Source organism: Cynoglossus semilaevis, chromosome 10, assembly GCF_000523025.1.
Source record: "Cynoglossus semilaevis isolate Cse_v1.0 chromosome 10, Cse_v1.0, whole genome shotgun sequence".
Taxonomy (NCBI): Eukaryota; Metazoa; Chordata; class Actinopteri; order Pleuronectiformes; family Cynoglossidae; genus Cynoglossus; species Cynoglossus semilaevis.
Window position 1 is genome coordinate 10410972 of NC_024316.1, and position 15013 is coordinate 10425984.

At 38.7% G+C, this 15013-nt stretch overlaps 1 protein-coding gene across 1 annotated transcript in view; it reads left to right on the top strand.

Annotated features, from left to right (window-relative positions):
* cntn3a.1 (contactin 3a, tandem duplicate 1) overlaps window positions 1-15013 on the top strand; it is a 76948-nt gene that overhangs the window by 8856 nt on the left and 53079 nt on the right. The window contains exons 2-3 of the mRNA XM_008318694.3: window positions 4882-5025; window positions 13673-13805. Coding sequence (XP_008316916.1) covers window positions 4971-5025; window positions 13673-13805 — 188 coding nt within the window. The 5' untranslated portion in view covers window positions 4882-4970. The remainder of the gene's footprint in view (window positions 1-4881; window positions 5026-13672; window positions 13806-15013) is intronic.

Sequence of the window (15013 nt, forward strand, 5' to 3'; positions counted from 1 at the left end):
ACCGTCCTGGGGGGGGTGAGTCCACTGGAAGGTCCCAACCGCCCTAACCGTGATTCGATCTTGCCCAGGAGGTGAACCCTGTGGTTCCACACCACATTTCCACCTAGATGTCAACTATTATTTAAATTTTCCCTAATATTTAAATGTATTTTAATATTTAAAAAATGATCATTGAGTAATGAAAAACAATTGCACTCTATAGTGGCTTTTTTAAAATCTTAAACAAAAAGATGGAAAAAACATTATTGAGAAAATCATAAATCACATCATATGTCTGCCAAGTATGTGTAAAATACATATAAAAATGTACCTAGGCTTAGAATTACGTACTGAACATATGGAGATAAAAGCATAGATTGCACATGAGAAAAGTGGCGCAAATGACCTTGGTTTAATGCTATTCATTTTATCATGAAAGCAGGAGAAAAGGATCAGCTCCTGTGCAATTAAAATGGAGCTGCTTATTATAAATTCATTGGGAATTTGTGTTAAAAAATCAACTTAGTGAAAAAAAATCCAATGCTCCATTTGTAGACTCTAGTGTTATTTAGGAAGATAGTATTTAATGTTTATATAATATTTAATATAAAAAGGAAAATGTGTTGTGTAAATTTGTGCTACGTTGATGAGTAAACTTCACCACCACGCAGTGTTCATTAATATGATAATGTGGCATTTCTTGATTTTGCATCTAATTCCTCTGAAATCTATTTTTTTTATTGAAGAATTATAAAAATTGCTTTCTACAGTCGGTAGTTTACTCTGTGTGCTACCTCAAATCTGCTTTCCTCTACATTCTGTGCTTTTAATTAAAACAATTTAATTTACGAGTACGAGGCAGTTTGAGTGCAGATAATGTTGTAGGACAACGGTCCACACAGGGTTCCACAAAGGGTCAGCAGAGGAAGTCATTCAGGGCAGAATGGATAACACTACTGGGTCTGTGTTATTTCATGTCCATGTCATTATTTCATCTGCATTTGTGACATTAGAAGCTGAATTTATTCATGTGAGTGCTGTGATGTTCGTGCAGAGGTCAGGACTGACACTTCACTCCTTTTCCAAATGCTGTTTTTTTAGGCTTAAAAGTGAGTAGAACATGAAAGGGAACTTAAAAAAGCCCTGTCCATCATTAGATTTCATGGGATACAGCCAGCATAAGAGAAACAATTAGGGATGAAAATTAGTCACTGGCCCAGTCACTACCACTTAGGGTCTCAGGAGTAATTAATTCCAACAGAAGAGGGAGAGGAACGCTGCCGTGGACAATTCTGACTCCCTGAACCATCGTGTTAGTGCTGCGCGTCTTCGGATCAAGGGCCGTCTTTTATCCCGGGCACTAACCTTTTCTGTCTGATTTTTCATGTCTCTGGGACTGTGAGTAATAGAGATCAAGAAACGGCTGATAGAGGCCAACAGATAACTGCTTTTATTAATGACGTCTGTCGGCAGTTCACACAGTCAGGTCTGAATATCTCTGGGGTTGTCAGCATTTATTTGGTTAGCCTTTAATTCCCATCCATCCATTTTCATCCGCTTAACCGGGTCGCGGGGCACATATATACATATATATGTTATATGTTATACATATACTGTATATATGTATAACGTCAAACTCAGTTCTGTTATTGGCATCTATTCAAATCAGCGAAGAGAGTTCATACAAAGAGGTTAAATAAATAAATAAAAAAACAGCAGTCAAATATCTTCTTCTTTCAGATACTTCCATTAGGATAATTTCAGTCTTGGTCTCTTGGTTACAAACCAGCGGACAGAAAGTTAGCCAGTAGCGTTGCTATAAAACTTAAAGCTCTTTGCATTTCAAACATATTGTGTATTTATTCTTTAAGCCAGATCCAAACTGTCCCTCCTGGCTACGTTGAAGATGGAGCTTCTTTATGACCCAGCAGTGCACCACCAATGTGCTCAATGCCATGCACTAATTCTTCTTTAAGGGCCACATATATAATGCTTTAAAACTATCCAAAGGCCAACTGGGCTTCTTAAGATACTAAAGCCTATTATGAAGTTGCACGGAAATGCAATAAATTTGCATGCAACTTAATAACGGTGCTTCCTAGTTATCTACTACACAGCAATGGCTTTTTATTAAACAGCAATGTAAATAATTGCAAACTATCCAGTCTTTAAATTGTAATGCATTTTTAATTAAAGATAAAACCAAACATAATAAAGAATTTTAATGACATTTAGAAATCACAGCATATTGGTAATCTTGTCTTTTTGATCCTGGTAAAATAAGGAAATGACACAAGCGGCTCCTGCGTACAGCACGTCCACTAACTGGCAGGCCGTAAATAATGCAAGTTTAAGCTCAGGGCCACGTACAACATGTTCAAGGACTAGTACTGGTCCCTGGACTTGACTTTGGACCCTCAGGTTCTACCTCTTCAGGGCTGCAGCCGAGAGCAGTGTAGTAGAGCATATACATATATTAACATATATAAATATATAGATTCTATAAAAAGATATATATTATATAAATATATATATACATATTGTTCACACTAATATACTGTATATATAAACATGTTTTTACAGTTAAGTTGAAGTCAAACTATAAATTTGCCAACTAACTTGAATGTTCACCTTTAAATGTGGTTTGAAAGCACAGAGTCGTGGGTGATTGTCTGTTTATAGAACATCCTGCTGTATATTTATGCCAGTGTCAAGTACTTTTTTTTTGGAGTGAAAATGTTGTTTCTTCCACTTCAGTGAATAAACAAATGATGAAACATACAGTAGAGAAAAACATTTGGATCTTTGAGCATGTAACCAGTCAGGCACCTGGGTTTATATAATCACAGTGTGAGGGTGGGTAAAATGATGAAAATGACAAATTGAAAATGAGAATGAATCAGCTGGCTCCTAGATTGAAAATCGTTAGAAACAGTTCAATGTTTTAACTGGTTTTCGATGAATTTTGGTTTAAAATGTTGATGATTTCTCTCATATAAATTGATACGGACATGTGTCTTAACAGGTTTTGAAATCATTACATTCTCAGAACTTTGACTTTACCCTCATCTTTTTCCCATTTCATAAACAGATTTTTTTTAATATCAATACACCCAGAATGGGGTCTCCATCTATATTAATAAGAAAACATGTTTTTTTAATACATGTAGTACTACCTTTACTGCATGTACACAAAGAATGTAGTAATCTAGATTTGGAATGTAGGACATTGCCCAAATTGACACACAACATGGCACAGGTGTGTGGGAAATGTTTCCCAGTTTCCTCAGTGGAATAACGTAGTCACCTCTTTTCTCACAGTTATTCAGAGCAATCCAAAAATATCCATTAGCACAAGGAGTGATTCTGTGGTGCTGTGTTTTATTATTAAAAGCCAACATTTGCTCATAACATTTGCATCCTAATAAGTGCAAGACAAGTTGGAACTAAGATGACACTCCAAATCCAATCTCCATAATGAGATTTATGGGGGGAAAGTGTTGCCTTTAATGCTCCAGTACATGCAGCGGGAGGAGCAGTGTAGGCGAATGTGTCAGTGATGCAGTTGATGTATTCACATAAGCATCAGTATGCTCCGTCATGCCTTTTTAGTGGAGCAAAGATGAGAGGCATGCAGATGGCCCAGGCCGGATCTGTAATCATTAAGTTTCTGGCTTTTTGGGGACAAATTTCCCTCTGATAGACTGTATTGTAGTGTTCTATTAATTTTCCTGCTCATATATTTCAGTGCGCTGTTGGTGTGCAGTGAGAGGAAACAGTGCCATCAGTCAGTTAAATGTACCAGAGAGAGTCCGTTTGGGCAGCTACAATGGCTAATTTCCTCTCTCCATCCTTTCTCACTCCATAACCAAAAGAATTTATCCACAGCTTTGACAGGAAAAAAATCACCGCCGCGGACGTTTGTGTGGTTTCGACGCGTGCCGTTCATCAGCAACAGGAGGAGAATGTGTCATTATGATGTCACGACTTTTTATTTGTTTGTTTAGAAACTTCATTGGAGTCAAAGCTGGGATGAACTAGGTTTCAGTGAAATGTGTGACTCTCCACTGGGACTGTCGGCACTTTACATCACAAATACTTGATGTCTGCTGCTGGAATGAAGTCACAGAGCCAAGGAAGTTCCTTGATAAGCTGCTTTGGATGTTTTAGACAGCTTTTCTGTGTGTTGTCTACTGGTTTGAGTACAAACAAGTACCTTCCAGTCTGTCCTCACAGACAGGATTCACAGTTATGTACTGTAAGGAACGGCATGAAAAGAACTGCACAAGGTTTGTATGAGTGCTTCGGCCGCCCCCTTTATTTACACCAGGGGTGCAGAGCACTTGATTTCAAGATGGCGTCGAGTACACGCGCAGCCCCGCCTCTCTGTCGCTACAGAACTGTTTTGTGGTGATTGTAAATATTTCTTTTACTTTACACTCGTAATATTTTTGCCCTTTTGCACCGTGGGTCTGAGAGGACTGACATGTCATTGTGCCATATGTCCTGGATTTATGGCATGTTTGACAATATGAAAGTTGACTTTGACTTTGACTTTGACTTTGACTTGACTTGACATGACAATAATTAGGTCTGGCAATCTACCAGTATATTGCTAAAGGAGTATGGGTATTTAGTATATTGATTAGTACAAGCAATTTAATTAAAATAAAATACAAATTTATAGTATGTAGTAGTGATCATATACGGTACTTCTACCAAATTTACCAAATTCTGTGTATGCATTTTGGAAAATTTGAAATTTGAACTACGGCAGGTTTTTAATCCAGGAGATTTAAGGCCACTATCTCCAAGTCTGTGATTCTTCTTTTTAAATCCACACGGTCAGTGATGTATGTCGATGCCTGACACTTTCTTCTTCCTTTTCTTTCTTTTCTGTAGCCGAAAGTTGAAAGTGCCGTGAAGGACAAAGCCCGGATTCTACACACCTGTAATTGGATGTGAGATTGTGTTGACCCGAGACCATTAAAATGGAGTTGCTATGGAAACTCATACTGTTGCTGTCATTGGTGGAGTGTCTGACAGGTGAGTCGCCCAAACATTTTTATTTTGTTGTCATAGAGGCCATGAATTCTTATTAGTAATCTTTTTTTATTTTTACGATGATGCTTTGGCATTCAGGAGAGATGACAGGTCAAGGAAACCAAAACATTTTATGGCAAAGGACAGATAGAGCTTTCCAACAATTTTTCAAAACAGCAGGAAAGCTTTGTGCTGTTTGTTTTTCATTGGCATATCAAGGGAGAAAAACCAAATTGTTCAAGTAATGAATGGCAGACAAGTCTGTCTCTTTTTTTTATCAGCCAGTTATTGCTTTTGGAAAAATGTGTGTCAGTTCTTACTTTCACTGAAAGACAGAATCCTCTTAAAATGAAGCGAGCAGTCATTCCTTTGTTAGCAGCGCCTCCATTGTTACCCTAATTAAGACTTTACTGGTAGTCGTGCAGAAATCTTGTCATTGATCTTCCCTTTAACGAGAGACCTAATTGTCCCCTCTTCTAAAATGTTTAAGGTCAAAAGCTAGCTCCCCTCAGAATGTGGCCGACTGAAGCTGATGACAAGATGAATAAGTGCTTTGTACTGAGAACACGGCATTCTAAGGAATGCATAATCTGTCACCTTGCCTTGTTCTAAATCAGCCGCTCCCTCCTCACAGCGGGAAACTAAAATAATAAGTGTGTGTGTTCTCCTCTGCTTCTGACTGTAGCCGTGTGTATTTGTTTTCTGTTCAAAAGTGCGGCAGCACGTCGCCACCTAAATTTGTCTACATGGCAATTAGCACCACTTATCACTGAATCCAATACACATCAGTGGATGTGTAATTAGGCCTTCCTCGGCGAACTGTGACTCTCTGTGGGATTATGATCTACAGCACAAATACAAGCGCCGGTGATAATCCTGACGTAAACTTCGCAGGTTTTGATCTGTGTTGAGCTGCCAATTAAATTTGTGGTGTGTGTGTTGACGACTAGATCACCGTCTCGTCAATCATCTGGTGTCAAAAAAAAAAGATTTTCAAAACAATTGTTTTCAAAACAAATTGGTGCTCCATTAAAGGCAGAGATTAAGTCCTTTGTGAGAAGCGTTGTGTTGCACATGCCTTGCCTCACTCTCAGGGCTCACACTCACAGTAGGTAACGCAGTGTAACTGAGCATTAATATTCAGTATGGGCCTACATTACATATGCTCAGCTTGCAAGACAAGTATGGTGCAATATAACGATAGGCCTAGAAAGCTTCTGTGCTCAGAGAATACATTTTAGTATGCAGATGTGCAGTACTGGGTAGACAAGCACTGTGTGAGCATTACAGACAGGTGTTGTTTACGTTGTTTACCTTAACCTGGGAAAGGAGAAAGGCCAAGGAGAAGTTATTCGCACAGTGAGTACGTCTTTAGTTAACCAGTCGCTCCTCACTACTCCTTACAGGTTTAAATAGCCTGGGGCAGGGGCAAGCTGTGTAAGCTGTGTCTTTGTGAGAGGAGGCAAAATAACCAGGTGATGTTTCATCACTGATCAAGAAAAGTGTGCCCTTTGAGGAGACACGGTGTAGTTAAAATGAGAAATGAGAACAGGCCATGGATGTTTGTTTTTTTGTTTTTTTCCTGTGTCATAAAGATGACGCTGGTCTGGTCATTAGAAATGTATAAGCAATACTTCTCTACAAACCCATGTCCTAAATGAATATTGTAGTATGGAATGATATCTGACATACATTAACTTACAGATCCATTATGAAAACCAAGGGTCAAGACCTGAATATGATTGAGTAGACCAGGGGTGTCCACACTTTTTTGGCCTGGGAGCTAAAGTGATCGACTTACATAAAACAAAATATACATATATATATATGCATGGGATAAAGTGATAGGACGTTGGTCCTACGACTGAATTCAAGGTATCCTCCTTCATCCCCTCGTCTTATCAACACCAGTTTGATGATCTTATGCATTTTTTTGTCTTCTTATCATACTTGCCTTATAAATCATACTTTTTACCATTCTGGATACTTTTATTCGGATTGGAAAGTGGGACCAGTCCCCGACGTAAGAGCTCTGGGGAAATTCAACTTCTTTTATTATGATAAATGAAAGTATAGCAATAGATAGTCAGAAAATAACTTCTATTCCCTTTTTCAGAATGTGTAGCTGAAGTTGAAAGCTGTGTGTTGCAGCTCTGACTAAGATGGACTTCCCAAGGACAGTGAGGTGATAGGACTGAATACCTGCTCTTACCAAAACACAAGAAATGGCACCATTGTGTGAAACAACTAGACATAGCTGTGATTGGTTTTGGTGTCTGTCCGTTCACTGGCTTGGAACAGATGAGCAGCCATAGAAATAGATGTTAATTAAATATGGTAATGTCTTTGGGAAATGAGATAATTTAGTTACAGCACTGCGTTTGTCATAGTTTGTCATAGAGATTTTAGTTAGTTACAGCACTGCGTTTGTCATAGTTGTCAAATTTAAATCTCTGTGATGTATCCCAGGAAACCCAGAGTAAATGGTTTTCACAGATTATAAATTGTCCTTTAGTTTTCTTTGGATTTCACTTTAAGTGTAAATGCCTTGAAGTTCTGAAGTGAGTGAGTGAGTGCAACTGACTTGGTCAAATCAGGTTTTACTGAATGAGACTGACTTTGAAAGGTACAAGTACCTCACAGACTGCTGCAATCAGTCTCAATGTAATAACATTCGGAGGCATCTGCTATTTGCAGTCAACATGTATAGAGGGAATGATTACAGTGAAGGAAAGTTTGAATCCAGAAATACATACAGATGTAACACTATTTCCATTCTAACAAGGTGGCATACAGCAGGAAATTGCCTTTGTTTCTGCACCGAGAGTGAAGCAGTTCCCATTTGCCTGCGAGTCACACCCCTGCATTGTTTTAAGACAGGTATAAAAAATATCAGCCTATTCATGACATGCCCCACGTTCACCCTAAATACATATTTACGAGACCAACTTGCAATTTTCTGCCTAGCCCATTTATTTGAAGGAGCTTAAGATGATATGCTGTGATAATGAAGTGCTGCTTCTGGGCAGCATTAATCCCTAATAACTACTTTTACTTTGCTTTGTATCCCCATGTGTGAATACAAGGATGACTGGATTTTCAAATATTGACTTCCCTCACTGATTTGTCGGAACATAGCAAAGCCTTTTAGGAATAGGTAATCCTAGGATTTTTTCTTCTTCTCAAGAGTTCTGTGTACGTTAAGCTAAGAAATATTCCTAGGTGACTCGCCTTCTGCTGCTAGGAGCGCCGTCAAAGATGTTGTTTTTTTTATCCACAGTTATTTTAAGGGGCTTAACAGCGTAGTTAACTGTGTTGTACTGTATAACCCAGATCCACCCACATGTGTCAGGTTGTTGTTTTTTCTTTTTTCTTTGTGTTGCATGTGTTGTTTATATCCACTGGGTATTTATACAAGATCATTTAATTTTACAAGTTAGTGTTAGAGTCAGAATGAATTATTCAGTACAGAGGTCACTGTATTAAATAAAACGTTTCTGTTTAAAGCTGTTACAATACGTTAGCATTAGTGTCGCCTACGTAGGGTAAAAGCTGTAATGGATAAAAGTGCATATGTTCCTGCTTGTTCTGGGGATTGCAGGCCAAAGTGCTTATAACTGGTAAATTAGCTGATGAGCTCATGACAGTTTGCTGTCATTACGTGTCAGCCTCAGCCACTCACGCAGTTGCGCCAAAGAAGTCACATCCTCGTCTTGGCTTTGTAACCAAGCTGAAAGCCTTTGATATTTCCTTTTTATTTCTTTGTTTTTTTTAAAAAAACAATTATGGCCAATATTACATCAGGTGACACTACATTTGCTAATTAGGCTCATACTGGTTATCATTGCTAATTAGCAACACTCCAGCTAACTCATACATACACTAAACATAACAGTAAAGTAGTTGTCCTAGCCTAGCACCTGGGTTAGCAGCAATCACTTCTCTCATTCACGTTGCAGTTTTCATTTATTGGCTTTTGGTAAAAAAATATTTTTTTGACAACAGTGGTTTCTCATTGTGACCTGAATGAATGAAGTAACATTTTAATGAGTCGCTTCTGTTATGGCTTCAGACCAGCAGCTCAACAGCCACCTGTAGAAGGAAAGCTAGCTTGTTTAGCTAGGCCTAAACATGTCCACAGTTGGTGGCCTTGTAAGCTCAAACCTTGGAGGAGAAACTGTAGGTTCCTAGGTTGAAAGTGCAGTGTTAAAATTGTGTAATAATTTAGAGTAATGCTCTATCCCACAGCCAATAATCTGTGTTTATTTGGTGTTTGGGATTATGCTGTGGCCATGGGTTTGATTTCCCAGGTCTAAAGGGTTTTTTACTTTCTGTGCTGGAGATAATGGCCTTTGTTTGTAGAAATTCCCTACGTAATTGTGGCTTTTCTTTTTCTTTTTAGTGAGAAAAAAGAACAAGAAATAATTGAACAAAAAGTTGGTCTTTGAGTGTTTTTAATCCAGAGAAACAGGATTGTCCAAAACAGATCAAGCTGTCTGTGTAAGGCTTCATTTCCCTTTTTATAATTCCACAGGCAAGAACATTTCCAAACTGACTATTGTGTCCCATCCTCCAGTAGCCTTATTAGTTCAAATCACAAGTTTTTCGATAATGTAGGTTGGTCTATATCAGACAGATCGAGTAAATAAGAAACCACATTTAACTGACGTTAAATATACTACTACTAATAATTAAATTATTAGTTAATAATAGTTTTTTGTCAGTCTATACATAGGTTTCTTTAATCAACCAGCAGAATGAAACAAACTTTAGACAGATGTTATGTTCACTACAGTACGGGAGCAGAGAGTAGGTAATCTTAGGTTCGATTCCCAGGAGAACCACAAACTTGTTAACACAAGAATTTCCCAGGTGCGGAATCAATCAAGTTCAAATATAAATGTTGTACATAGTAAAGTACATTCACAGTTCCTCTCACCATGTGACTAGGAACAAATATACTAAACCTCCCACTACTGGATAAATGATGAATGACCAGATTAACCTACAACCATGGTCTGCTGTTAAAAGGCACTGCAGACAGTCACCATGTTCATCCTGGTCTTTTTTTATAAATCTTCAATAACACAATTTGCCAGAAAAACAAACAAAACCAAAACACTTTTCCTGTGAATGCCCCCCTTCAGGTCATGAACACAAAGTCTGGTTTGCTTTCTGAAAGACAAAGTGTAACATTTTATGTTGAACATTGGTGAAGCCTCACACGTACAGTAATGTAAAAGGATTTTGGGTTTGTACAAATTCCTTTAGTCCTTCTGAGGTTTGTTCTGAGAAATTTGCACCAAAATCCAATTTGTCCCTCACTTTGTCACAAAATGAAACCGTCTAATGGCCAAATTAGGCATTCTGTTGCTGTAGCTGGAAACACTGTGGACCCATTTTTTACCATGATGAATGTTTCCATTAGTGTGTACCATAACAGCTGGTAAGTGACAAATAACCTCTTTTCCAATCCAGGGGAGGAAAAGGTAGGGATATTACTACAATTAGGTGACAAATGGTGCTCTCAGTAGCAGTATGTTGCCGGGTTTATGTAGACTTTCAATATAAAGAGCAACAAAAAGGGCTTTAATTGGCTTTTCCCACATATGGAGTTAGACCAGTCAATTTCTGTGTTTCTCAGTGAACGTAGTGTTGGACACCGTGGCTACAGAGGATGTTAGTAGACACTAGCTCTGTTGTTATGTGACTGTACCATGGTGATGTGTTTGAGACATTCCTCTCCCTGTTAACTCTGGTAGCTGCATTATTTGTTTAATCAACACACTAAACACTTCATTATACACAACAATAAGTCCCAGCAGTTTAGGTCTGACTGTATTGTTCTTAATGGGTCATAAAATGGCTCTGCAGTACTGTAGTACTACAGCACAACCGTACACAAACGAGTAATATCCATTTCCATTTTCTTTTCTAATTAACAGTTTTTGGGAGACCGTGATTCTGGAGAACACAAGTTACGCTTGTGGATGAACAATATTTAATCACAGTGAAATGGTGACCAGGATACAACATCAAATTACGTGGGTCAAACTAACCCAAACATGCCTTCTGCTCTGGAGCAGCATTTTCTAGCCCTGAGAAAGAGACCTTAACTGCCTACCTTATCTACTTGAACAGGGGGCAAGATGCTCTAAAAAGCAAGATTGGCTTTTTTATTTGATGCATAAAACCCCGAGGTGAAACCAATGGATTTGGGACCGCACAAACGACCAATACCTCCCCCACAGCCAACACCCCCTGCGCCTGTTTATTCATGCTGAGCTAAGCTGGAGGAATTCATTTGCTGTCAGCTAGTATTGAATTTGAGATTAGTTTTTATTTCAACCTCCGAAACAGCTCCCTCTGCTTTCCACTTGTGCTCAGTTCTGTGTTGTCTGAGGTGCCTCGAAGAAATGCCGGCACATATCACCGGCTGGCAGCAGGTGACAAATATGAGTACAGGCGGTGGGTTTTTATTAAAGATCTTTTCATAATGACCTCTTTCTATGTCCTGCAGGTTTGTGCAGGCAACTGCACTTCCCTGATCCAGCACTTCCTCATCTTTTTAATCTTCATGTGCTATGGAATGTGGCTGATGGGATTGGCAATCTGATTTCTGTTTTCAACCGAAGTTTGTGACTAATACATTCATCTAAGAAGTGTCTCCAAAAGGATTTTTTTTTTTTACATTATCGAATCAAATACAAATATTAATACATTCAAGTTGAGCCAGGTCCAGAAAAAAATGTCTTGTGTGAGCAACCGCGCTGGTCTGGCAGCTTAATGTTTAGTTAGCATGAAGACAGACAGAAAAGATTCCACTAACATCGCAGCAGTGGAAGACTTGCAGCTAGTTTGCATCATTTTAAACAATTTTAGGCTCCGAGCAAAGCCCGTGGAGATCAGTCCTCACTGGTTTTTATTTAGATCATCACAACATTTGTGCTGCCAAACAGTGATGCCAAACACGGGCAGCATCTAAATATATTTGTTGATTAATATCCTATTATTTAAATGTTGACTTTGTGTGATGCATTCCATTTTCCATATTTATTTATAATTTCATCTCCCTGCAACTCTAGCAAACGTGGCTGAGGGTGCACCGTGTTCTCACTGGTAATAACGCAAGTAGTTGCACTGGTTTAACGCCGTGATAACTGAGAGGTCCAGCCAATTAAATAATATTCTTTAAAATCTTTAAACTTCTAAATAAATAATGCCATGTTCTGGAAATGTTTTGTAGCAGCACCCGTTTTTCTTTTATTATTATAGGTCTTTTTGTAAACTGATTTATCTATAAATGATGGCACTGAAAATATAAAAGGCACCTTGGCCCATTTTGCTAAAAAAAATTGTTCATTACATGCGTGCAAATTTTCAGGGGTTAATTCAATTTGATCCATTTTAAATCGTTGTGTTAATTAATACCTAACGGGCTGGTTTGGCTTTAGCTCTAGTTTAAATATTTCCCCCCAAATTCTGCCATTGCAAATGTTTGTTTCTGGGCAACATAAAAAAGAGATGAGGTAGAATAATTAATCATGTCTTCTGGCAAGTTTGTGTACAATAAGGATTTGGGTTTAGATACACATGGAGTGTTTTCTTGGTAATCAATCATCTCTCAATGCTGCTTGGAAGGACGTGCTTCATTTAACAAAAATTATAATTGGATGACCTCAGAATTGTATCCCTGCAGAGAGAAACAATTAGTTTACAAGGTCCCTTGTCGAACATTCTCACCCTCACGGAGTTCTGCTCTTCTGTGTTGGGAGAAATAACTCCACGCTGTGTCTTCCTCTAAGTGACGTGACAGGGTTACAAACATAAACGTTATCATACAGCATCTTCTCACTTTTATTCCATCACTGAAATGCAAATGCATTTCGAAAAAATCCTTTAAAGTTCCCTTTTATGACGACGGGAGAAAAAAAAAGTGTTTATTGCAATAAAGTGTTGACTTTCATGGCCAATGTGTCACTGAGAGTTTACGTCTCCACAAAGAGAATAAATGATCACGCATCATTTTGAAAATCGTCTGTGTAATAATAATAATAGAACCGCACATGGAGACAAATTGGGGAAAACACAAGTCATAATAATGAAAAACGACTAATGTGCGCGCTGCACGTAACACTGATGTAAACGGAAGTTTTATTAAACGTCATTAACAAAAAGGCAATGGCGGTTCAAAAGGAACAATGGTAGTTTGGATACAATATGAAATAAAAGCAATTAGTGTCCTGGTTCCACAGGGAGAAAAAAAAATCAAAAGAGAAGAAAAGACAGCAAACAAAACGGAGTTTCTTTCATGAAATGGAAATGATCGGCTTTGTGTTTGTTTTATTCTCAAAGGCAATGTTTTGATGGATTTAATTTCTGTGCTGTTAAAATGAGGGTATGAATTTGAAGGCATTAGATCACGTTGCGTCGAAGCCAAGTGCAGAGAAGAAACCGACTTTGTCAAGTCAAGTCTGTACATTTGGATGTTTTCATTAACATTTTATGGGAGTTAAGAGCAGATTATGTGCTACCTCAGGGAGAAATAGTGATTTTGAGTGTGCGTGTCTGTGTGTTTTCTGTGTGTGTTGGAGAGAAAAAGACACTTTGATGTATATGTTTATTTATTTATTCTTTTTTGCTACACCAGGGAGTGAGGAGCAGCCGAGGCCAGTGTTTACCAAACAGCCTGGCAGTGTGGTTTTTCCCGTTCAGCCCGGTGAAAATCGCAGGGAGGTGGTGTTTAGCTGTGAGGCCCAGGGCCACCCTCCACCCATCTACAGGTAATACAAGAAACACACACACACACACACAGAGTTTCTCCTTGGCTTTTGATTTTGCTACATACCCCAGGGTAATACCCCAGGGCCGTCATGCGCAACATTTGATGGATAAAACGAGGGATTTGTGGACCTTATGGTTCCCTGCTCCTGGCTGCCTGCAGCGCTTAGCCCTGCTGTCAGTTATGGTTAATTTGAGAATGATGGATTAATTAGCCCAAGTTGCTGCCCTGTCATATATTTGCATCGTCAGACGGATATCGATCTGCTGCAGAGTGTTTCCTGCAGTCAGTATCGATGGCCATGAGCAGATCAAGACAAGTGCAGAGAAAATAAAAAACTCAGCTGCGACAGTATCATGACAGTGGAGTTTATTACAGAGATCATGTGACAAAAGAAGTCTTCTCCATATCTACGTTTCAGATGGTAAATGTTTCATGTACAGATTCACTGCTCCGGGCGTTGTAGACGCTGCCGCAGGTCATCTGATTTGGAGGTTATCGTTTCACAAATCACTTGATAGCAGCGCTGCAGACAAACAGTAGCTGTTTGTTGTCACTGTTGGACAAACTCAGTTCCCAGAGACTTTGCGAGGACAAATTGACATCCAGTTCCTGCCGAAATGAGGACCATTGAAAGGGGAATTTCAAACACGGGTCTGCAGTGAGGTGCATCAAGTGCATGTCCTATTAATTCATAATCAATCAAATGCGGCCACATAGATGTTGTACTGCTGTCGCTCTAATTAAATGCAAATTGCAAAGCCCAGCATTTAATGCCTAATGGGTTGTAACGATCTCTCATAACATCAGCATATTCAACCCCTAATGTGGCTTGAAGATCTTTGTTGCTGGGTCTAATAGACCCAAATGAAAATGAATGGAGAAGATTTTACTTGGATTCTCCGAGACACAGAAACACAGCTCTGGTAGCTTTAAATCAATTGTAACTCTAAAGTTTCTTTAAGAATTCATTTTCTAACACGTTCTGTACAATTTCTAACGTGTACTAGCACTTATATTCATCTCATTTGGCTTTAACCGGAGTTCCGTACAGTTTATGACACCATTGCGATTGAGCACCAGCTGTTACGAGACGTGTGAAAATGAATCAGTTTTGATGACGGACATCACTGCTACTCTTAGTTTAGTCATACTGTCATCACCGTGAACTTCTATCTTTTTTTAAATTAAGGTCACTGGTGACGAAAT